The sequence below is a fragment of the Lissotriton helveticus genome, chromosome 12, assembly GCF_964261635.1.
Source record: "Lissotriton helveticus chromosome 12, aLisHel1.1, whole genome shotgun sequence".
Classification (NCBI taxonomy): Eukaryota; Metazoa; Chordata; class Amphibia; order Caudata; family Salamandridae; genus Lissotriton; species Lissotriton helveticus.
This window is the reverse complement of record NC_136073.1, coordinates 825,361,167-825,371,554: the sequence shown is the minus strand read 5'-3', so window position 1 is coordinate 825,371,554 and position 10,388 is coordinate 825,361,167. Positions and strand designations below refer to the sequence as shown.

Genomic DNA, 10,388 nt, shown 5'->3' with positions numbered 1-10,388 from the left:
TAGAGAGAGGAAAGAGGGTTAAAGGGAGAATAGATGGAACGAGAGAACATGAAGAGAGGAAGTGAGTACTGTTGGTTCGAGCTAATTTCTCAGGGCTGCTTTTGGATTTGCAGTCTGACCCTGTTAAAACTTCACAAGTACAACAGTGAGGGCATGCATGTTGAAATGTTGTTAGATGCAGGTGCAGTTCAGGTGTTATGTTTACCTTTTACACAAACAATTAACATGGAATTGGTCTTCTTTTTCAGGCTGAAGGAAGAGAGCCACAAACATCACATTTCTGCTCTCATCATGACAGAATTTGAAAACTTGATCAACACTACAGCCCCAACACTTAAAAATTCAACAGGTAACATGCTTCCTTTTGGGGCCCAACTGACCATGAACATTCTAGCTGTCATTATCATCATGATTGGATTGGTTGGAAATGCTATTGTCTTCTGGTTTTTGTTCATCAAAATTAAAAGGAATCAGTGTACGGTGTACATACTCAACTTAGCTGTTGCAGACTTCACCTTTCTTGTAGGCTGTGCCATATACCTGATGTTTTTTCTTTTTTATCTATGCGGTGTTAAGGTGACCGAATCAGACAACGAGAAAGTCTTTTTTGCCGGAAATTTACTCTATGACATTGGATTCAACGCCAGCACTTTTGTACTGACAGCCATCAGCGTGGAGAGGTTTGTGTCTGTCCTTCTTCCGATATGGCACCGATGCCACAGACCAAAGTGGCAGTCCACCGCTGTCTCAGCTGTTCTTTGGGCATTGTCAGTTCTGGTTACAGGTCTAGAAACCTTTCTCTGTCAGAACAGCGACAAATACCAAGAGCCTGGTTCTGGCAAATGCACGGCTGTTTACTTGTTTACCTCTGCGCTGTTTCTAGTGACGGTCAGTCTCATGGTCTTGTCTAGCTTAACCCTGCTCCTCGAGATCCGGAAAACCTCCAAACAGTGCCGCCCGCTCAGACTTTACATAGTCATCATAGTCACCGTTATGGTCTTTCTCTTGAATGTGGTACCCGCAAGAGTGATCGGACTCCTGCTCTACTTCAAAATCCTACCCAGTGAAGTATACTCACTGCTTTTCTTCTACATAACTGAAATCTTCACCTCCATCCACTGCAGTATGAACCCCTACATTTATATATTTGTGGGGAGATGGAGGAAGCAGGGGCCTGGGATAACAGTCAAGCAGGCATTTGAGAAGGTCTTCAAAGAAGAGACAGAATCAACTTGGCAAACAGAGGCTACCAGCATGTCAAGCCTTAATGGAAGCAAGCACAGATGAACCCAACTAGTTTACACAGTTTGGTGCAAACGTTTGTGGAAGCAGATTTTACAATATGGGTCTGAGAGTTGAAGGATACAGGTCTAATTTGTTTCCAACATCATCTTTTTAGGCAGTAACACCATGAGAAATCAGTTATTGTTACAAGTATTTCTTAAATTCAATTCATGAAGGTGTTTTATGGTTGAAACGCCCTTGGGTCTTTGATCTGCATAGCTTAATAGTTGTTTGTTTCTGTTGTGACTTTTTGAACTGTAAATAAGTATATCATTTTATTTTAAATATGTTATATTTTGTATTCAAGTGACCTTTCTTGAAAAAATGATACATGTGCAAAAAAATACGTTTTTTACATCAGTTTCTTTTCTAGTTGTTTACGGAGAGATGATTTTGAATAATTTTCAATGATGTAAACATTCCAAACTATCTCATTCCTCACTCTTAAACTCTTTAATTTTTTATGTCCTCCTCCCACTTGTCTTAAGCTGTAGCTCGGTGTGACAAACAAAATGAGGTTGATCGCCAGGTTTTAAATACACATAATGTCATAGAGTTTATTAAGGTTTTCAGTTAATAATATTTGATATCTTCTGGTGCCTATAGTTATCTACACACTATACATTTATGTAGATGTCGAGTTTTCCACAATCATTTTAGGAAGGTGCTCAAATGCATCATAGAATACTGATGTCTGTATTTTCTACTTTAAGTTATACCACCCATCATGTTACCCATGCAACCTATGCAATATTTTTTCTGATTTTCAGTAAAAATTGCGTTGATTGTACGATGTTGAATACCCAAATGGTCTTCCTCCATCCTAAGCAGCTAGGAAGGACTGAGCACCACGAGAAATCAGTTATTGTTACAAGTGTTTCTTAAATTCAATTCATGAAGGTGTTTTATGGGTGAAACACCCTTGGGTCTTTGATCTGTTTAGCTTAATAGTAATTGTTTGTGCTGTGCTTTTTTGAACTGTAAATAAATATATCTGTTGTATTGTAAATATGTTACATTTTGTATTCAGTACTTTTTAATTTTGTTTTATATATTTGCAAAAAAATAACAGTTTTTTTAACATCAATTTTATATCTAGTTCTTTGGAGATTGATGACTTTGCTTTAATTTTTCATATTTTTCAAGAGGTAAACATTCCAAACGTTTTCATTCCTCGCTCTCAACATCTTTCTTCCATTTACCATCCTCCTACCTGTCTTAAGCTGCAACTCAGTGTAGCAAACAAAACGTAGCTGATCTCCAACTTTTTAAATAAACAAAGTCATTGAGTATATTAAGGATTTCAGTTAATAAGTTTCTATTATATCCCGTTGCCTATAGTTATTTACACCCTATACATCTATGTAAATGTGGAGTTTTCCACAATCATATTAAGCAGATGCTCTACTGCATCATATAATACTGATATCTGTTATTTATACTTTAGGTTAATTCTGTAGCTAGCCTGATAATATCCAACAGTTTCGTTTTCATATTTTTGTTATTTATATAACTAACTTTTTTTCTATTAATATTTATGATCATCTTCCTTACAGTAGGTGTCTTGAATTCCCTCGTATTTACTGCTTTACAGCTATGATAGCCACATGTTCCTCTCACCATTCAAGTTAAAAAGAAATATACAATACCGCGTATCACGCTATCCATGCAACCTATGCAATATTATTTTTAGATTTTCCATCACAATGACCTCCCTTGTTCCATGTTGAATACCCAAATGGTCTCCTCCAACCTAACCATCTCGGAAACATACTATTCCCCATTTAAGTGATGCTAATAGCATATCGGTTTTACCCATTGGAGTTTTGTAAAGTTTGAAGTTTTAGTTATTATTACACGTGAGCATTTGTAATTCATTATAATCTGATTTATCATAATTCTTGAAATAATTGTCAGTTATTACCTTTTACATCCTTAAAGCTAACAGCATTCAAAGATCTGTGAAAGTCCCAGTTAATTCAATGTCTGAATATTAAAAGCAACTCAGCCTCGTTAAATTATTCAGTACAGACACTGTTCATAGTTGTTCTTTTTAACGATAGTACAGTAATAAATGCATTTGAAATTGCAAGACATGAGGAACACGTCAGTGTGACAAAACTCTTTTTAGGTGTGACTTATGCTAGTAACTACATCATAAATTAAACAACGCTCAAATATTCTTGCAATTCATGAAGCAACATTAAAAATGCAGGGAGTGATGAAAGTATAACAGATACAACTGATGCACCCTTTGCCCAACCTACGTCGCTGTATAACAGTGGGCATTTCCATAGCTCGCTAAGTGGAGTGGCCAGAGACATATAATGCAAACTAAGTGAACAGTCACACAGCATTGACTACTGAGTTATTGAGAAAACTAAAGACATTCGTTTTCTACATCTACTTGAACATCTAACTGTCTTCCAAAATAATAGGTTAGAATTTGGACAGCTAATGCAAAAAAGTGCACCAATATATTCAGATTTTGAAGGAAGGGCTGGCATACAATGGAATATCATTTACTTTGGAAGAACAAATGTCAATGAGAAATCAACTGTTACTGTGTCATTTGCTTTATTTTAGAATTACATAATATATACCACATGCATCACCACTCTATCATCCACTGTGTTTTCAAGAAAGATCTGATTTGCAATGTCCTAACTGTATTATAAGTGCTATTATTTTACATGGTATAAGTAATATAATATAAAAGGGTATAAACAGTGCATGGAGAAGGTGCGAGTTATAATTAATGTTGTGTGGCCACCGAGTTGAATACACTGTGCATCTAGGTGCTCAATTTGAGTGGGTGGAACAATAAGTGTTGCAGGCCCACTAGTATCATCTAATCTACAGGGTACATGTGGAATCAATATACTAGGGTCTTATAAGTAAACTAAATGTGCCAAATGGGTGGAGCCAATTTCACCATGTTTGAATGAGCAAGCACAAGCACTTTAGCACTAGATGGCAGTGGTAAAGTGCACACAATCCTTAGGCCAAGAGACATTAATTTCAGAAACCAGGAAAGGAGAAGGCAAAGACCATAACAAGGTTTGCAGGTCTAACAGCTGTTCTTTCGCTTGTAATGTTTGCAAGTCTAGGAGTACACTGAAAAATGGCTCGGGAGGTCCAATAATTACTCCTGGCACCAAGCTTTATAGTAGGAGCATTCACTATACTACCCCCACATCTGGTTCTGGAAAGTTTTTCCTTTTCTTTGTCAAGGCTTGAAAAAGTCTGGGGTGACAAAAGACTAGTGTCAGGTTCCTTTGTGTGGGTAGGAGGCAAAGCCTTTTGAAATGCAAGTGGGCTGGGCACAGATCCAGCCTCAACCATCATGACAGGATAGCCCATGCTATCCACCACATCTAATCCTCTTTTGTGTCAGTGTCTGGAAGAAATTCATAAACCTCACAGCAGAGCCAATCACATCATGTGACCTGGGATACTGGCAGAAGGCACAAATGTTTAGGACAGCAACATTTCAACTTTCTAAAAGTGCATTTTCAGAATTCTGACTTAAAATTGGGTTTTACCCTTTAGAGGAGTTTAAAGTACAATTCATTTGAGTGTAAACAGCATCTCTATCTGCCCCCAATCAAAGGTGTATTAAATGTAATAAGGTCAGCCCATGGTAGGCAATGAGAGAGATAGGCCTTACAGTAGCAGAAAACAACTTTAGCAGTTTTTTACTGCCAGGACATGTACAAGTTAAATCCCTCGCAAAGCACCCTGGTTCAGGTAGTACAGGGCAATGTATCAAGTCCATAGTGGGTGCAGCTTACGTTATTCCTCCAGATTATTTCACGTTGGGTTGCTGTTGATCCCCCTTTCCTTGTCTGTTGCGTACCTTGTGCTCCGTCGAACAGGCAAGTTGTCCCGCATCTTGTGTCAACAGGGGGATCAACAGCGACCCAACGGGAAATAACCTGGAGGAATAACGTAAGCTGCACCCACTATGGACTTGATACATTGCCCTGTACTACCTGAACCAGGGTGCTTTGCGAGAGATCGACCATGAGGGCGGGACTTGAACTTACTACTTAACATTGTGCACGCTGCTGTTTTCCCCACTAACGCCATGCCATGATTAAGGGAGCATTTCTCGAAACGCGTAGGCAAATGGTGTCACACTACGCTGTGGTTTCCTTCCCGAATCTGCGGCGGCTCCGAGAATAAAGAAGGTTCAAGATAAAGTTGTGTGGGTGTTCTCAATTGCGGAGCAGTTACATTTGAAAATATATATATATATATATATATATATATATATATATATATATTACCTACTGGCGGTCGCCAGTAGGTAGTTATAGTTAGGATCGTTTTCCATAGGAAATCCGCAACATTCTATTGGGAATAACTTTGGCGCCGAATGAGGGATCTGCCTGTAATTTTCCTTAACTTTGCCTCGCTGCGCTCCGCTCCTTCCCTGTTTTTCAGAAAGATACACATTCACTGGATGATGTCATCAGTGATGTCATTTGAGATGTCATCAGTGATGTCATGAGTGATGTCACTGACCATGTCATGAGTGATGTAATATGTGACGTCATCAGCAGTGCATTGCACGCGCAAGTTATAGTGAGTCCAACTAACTATAACGTGGGAATTTCAATGCTTTTATGCGAGTAAAATTTCCACCTAACTATAACTGGTGTGAAACCTATGGTTTTTTCAGTGAATATATATATATATATATATATATATATATATATATATGTGTGTATATTTGTGTGTGTGTGTTTCAAAACAATACTGTTTTAGGTAAAGAGTAAGAAGCAGAGATCTCTGGGTAGTTCCCAAGCACAGGTGGAGAGCAGCTCCTGTACAGAGCACCCTACCACACCAGCAACACTCTAAATTTGCTCACCTCAAATGTCTGCTTTTCTATCAAAATCTTTAAGCGTAGGATTAGCATAGTGCCATCCACGTAGAGCGAGAAAGGGACAAAGTCTTTTGCCATTACTACAGCAAAGTCTTTAAGCATTGGATTAGCACAGTGCAATCCATGCTGAGCTGTACACAAAGACGTACACAGACAGGAACAGGAAGTTGGAGTTTCTGGGGCACTTCTCTCTTGTTGACAAATAAAATAAAATTAAATTAAAAAAAATGCTTTGGCATTAAAAAAAATACCCTAAACGGTTCATTGGAGTGTAATATTAACTCTAAAATGCCTTTTTGAGAAGATTTCACTGCTTCAAGTAGGTACAAATATATGTTTACATATACACATACATGTGTATGTGTACACATACGTGGGTACACATAGAAGTGAACACATAGATGTGTATAGGTAAACATAGACACATACACGTAAACATAGACGTTTTTAAATACATGTAAATATGTATGTGTTTCTGTACGTGAACAGATACATGTGTGATTGTACACAAACATGCGTATGTGTAAAAGTACACAAATCATTTAGGTGTACATGCACACAAACACATGTATGTGTTCACAAGCACAAAAACATGTATGTGCACATGAACATATTTATGTGTGCACGTACACAAAATGTGTATGTGTACATGTACACAAAAATGTGTACATGTACATGTACACAAAAATGTGTACGTGTACATGTACACAAAAATGTGTACGTGTACACCTACCAAAAATGTGTACTTGTACACAAAAATGTGTACACATACACATGAACATAAACACGTTCATTTACACGCACACATTTACATGTATGTATGCATGTAAAAAAGTGTGTATGTATACATACACAAAAACGTGCATGCATACACTTGCACACATGTGTACACATCCACATTTACATATATTTGTACACATACACATTTACATGTACATGTAGCACGTGTATGTGTTATGTGCACATGTACCAAACACCTGTACGTAAACACATATACAAACCCATGTACATGGACACAAACAAACATACATGTACAAGTACACATTTATTCGTACGTGTACACATACACAAAAATGTAAACAGACGGGAACAGGAATTTGGAGTTCCTGGGGCACTTTCATCTTGTTATAAAATATAATTAATAAAAGGCTTCTGACTTACATACATGTGTACATATACATGTGTATGTGTAAACATACAATTGTGCACACACATAGATACATGTATGTCTACATATGTACCCTTGTTTAAGCATGTATACATGTACACATACATGTGTATGTGTTTTCAAACCTGTACACATGTATGTGAGTATGTACAAACACATGTGCATGTGTACACATACACAAAACTGTGTACATGTACAAATTTTTTATACAAATATGTACATGTATTCAAACACATATACTTATACAAATATACAAAAACATGACTGTGTACACATATAAATTTACATGTACATGAACACAAACACATGTATGTGTACACATACATATTCACATCAGCATGTACACCTACACAAAAATGCACGTGTACACAAACACATGTACGTATACAAATTTACATGTACATAAAAAAAACATGTACATGTAAATGTACCAAAAATTGTGTGTGCTATGTGTACATGTACATGTACACAAACGTGTGTACACAAACAAAAACATGTGTACATGTCTACAAAAACATAGAGGTGGGTGTACTTGTACAAGTATACAAACATGTGTTAGCGTACACATAAAAAACACATGTACATATACACATATACAGAAACATGCACATGCACACATTTACATGTATACATAACATGTTTATGTGTTACATGTACATGTTCACAAATACATGTCAGTAAATGTACATAAAAATGTAGATGTGGGTGTATGTATACATGTACACAAACACATGCAAGTGTACAGATACATATAAACTTTAACATGTACACAAACATGAGTACACATACACAAACACATGTATGTGTACATGTATACAAAATGTAGACTTGTTTATGTACATATACATACATATTTGCACCTGTACACACATACAAAAAAGACATGTGCACATGTACACCTATATATGTACGCATATACATTAAATTTACACATACAAGTGTATGTGTTCACATGTACACATTTACGTGTAGGTACATGAACACGTGTATGTGTACACCTACAAGTGTATATGTACTCATGCAAGTGTATGTGTACAAGTATGCCTATATACGTGTATGTGTACACATACAGAATTATGTGTACATGTACACAAACACATGCGCATATACACAAACACATGTACATTTGTATGTTCACACTTGTACAAATACACAAACACATGTACCTGTACAAATTATGTGTACACAAACACATGTACATATTCACAAATTTGTACTTGTACGCATTTACGGTTACATGTATAAATACATGGGTACACATACACATGTACACAAACATATGTCCTCATACACTTGTACACAATTAGGTGTACACATACACAAAACATGTGTAAACGAAAAAAATAACTACTTTATTCATTTTCTAAAAAAGGAAAGTATTTTGTCTATGTTTCCCTACTGCCTACATGTATTTAATCTGTGGAGATAATGAGGCTCTCTTAGGTTCACAAAGGCTGAGTGAGCAGCCGAAACGCGTTCCTGTGGCAAGCACTGTCTCCAAATAAATGAATAATGCTCATGTTTCTGAGTGCAGCCTTTCTCTTTACTTGGGAGAAAATTGCAGTGATGTTTAAAAAGTGTGTAGTAGTATCGCCCTTGATGCTTGCACCACCACCTTCGGATGCTCACCAGAACCCAGGAGAGTGTGTGTAACAAGTTGGCGAGCTCCCGAGTACCACGTCGGAAAAACGAAGGTGAAATGGGAAGAATGCAGCAGCGTGTGCTCGGCGCTGGGAGTCATTAGGGCTACGCTGGGTGGGGACTAAGCTCTGCGGTAAGCCCACACATTCTTGAATTTTGAGGTTGCTCGGAGCCGGGCACTGCTGATAGCTAGCAGCTGAGCAGGGAGAGCAAGAGACTTTGTTATCAGTTGGCAGTGCTTGTGAGAGAGTTGCAGCGGTCTCACAGTTTGTCGTAGATGACTGAAAAATGAAAAGTAACATGAAGGATGTTTTCTCAGCAGAGGCACCCCCCACATGGTCGCCCCACCCGAATCCCAATAAATTCAGACAATAACAAATTTGTGTTTTATGGAAGAATTGAGGCTGCAGTTTATTAGGCATTTCCAACTTACAAGCGATCCTTTACACACCATTATTTTGTCCAGCGAGCCTATGTCCTTACCCCATCAGCTCTGCACTGTGCCTTTCATTCAGTGCAGCTTTCTTTGCCCTGGTGACCTGTCACCTGTGGACGCAACCCTTCCCTTTCACTCTGGGCAAGCTTGTGCTTCCAGCCCGACCAGGTAACCTTTTACTTCCGGTTGCCGCACACTCCTTGGGTAAGCGTCTGCTTCCAACCCAACCGGATGACCCTTTCACTTCCGGTGTCCACACACTCCCGGGTAACCAGTCGGTTCCCACCCGGCTGGGTGACCTTTCACTTCCGGTGTCCACACATTTCCTTCCGGGTAAATTCCCACCCCAACCAGGTGCCTCTTCACTTCTGGTGTGTACCTACTTTGTTACCTGGGCAAGCCGATGTGCTTCCCGCTGCCAAACCTGGTTGACTGTTCCCCCACCCATCTCTGCGAAGGTGACCCGGTGACCGGTACCCAACTTCCTCCATGCCACAGGCTCTGCCCTCAGTTGTGTAATTAATTGTTTACTACCGGTTCACCTGAACAAAGGGCTTTGGGGAGCTTGACAGTGCTCCCTGGGTCCTGACTGCCCCGTTGGCGGTCTGTGCCCCGCTCGCAACCTGTGTTTGTATTCCTCTTGGATCGCTTTGTAATTTCTCGGATCCGTTGCTGTCCCTTCTTCCGACACCAAAGGACCTCTTGCAAGTCCGCTAGGCCTCTGCGACAAATGTACCCCCTTGTCCACCCCCCCAAATCTTGTTCCTAAGCTCTTCTCCTAGCAAAATTACCAGGAGAAAGAGGGCCTTGTGCCCGGTGCCCACTTTTAAATACCCCTTCCTTCCTGCCAAATTCCTAACCCTAGATTTACGGCTGAGCTGGCCCAGCCCTATTATCTGGTGGTCCCGCTCTTTCCTTGTTTCCCTTACCTTATCTCTAACCAATCCTGTACCTTGGTGTTCTGG

General features: G+C 39.1%; 1 protein-coding gene across 1 annotated transcript; it reads left to right on the top strand.

Annotated features, from left to right (window-relative positions):
* The first annotated feature begins 284 nt into the window (after positions 1–284).
* Positions 285–2,257, top strand: LOC144798293 (mas-related G-protein coupled receptor member H-like). The gene has a single exon (XM_078669077.1). The coding sequence runs from the start codon at positions 292–294 to the stop codon at positions 1,285–1,287; it is 996 nt and encodes a 331-aa protein (XP_078525203.1). The 5' UTR covers positions 285–291; the 3' UTR covers positions 1,288–2,257.
* Positions 2,258–10,388: the final 8,131 nt, after the last annotated feature.

Bases quoted from the DNA above. Each gene is read 5' to 3' on its own strand.
- LOC144798293 (XM_078669077.1), top strand. From the start codon at position 292: ATGACAGAATTTGAAAACTTGATCAACACTACAGCCCCAACACTTAAA.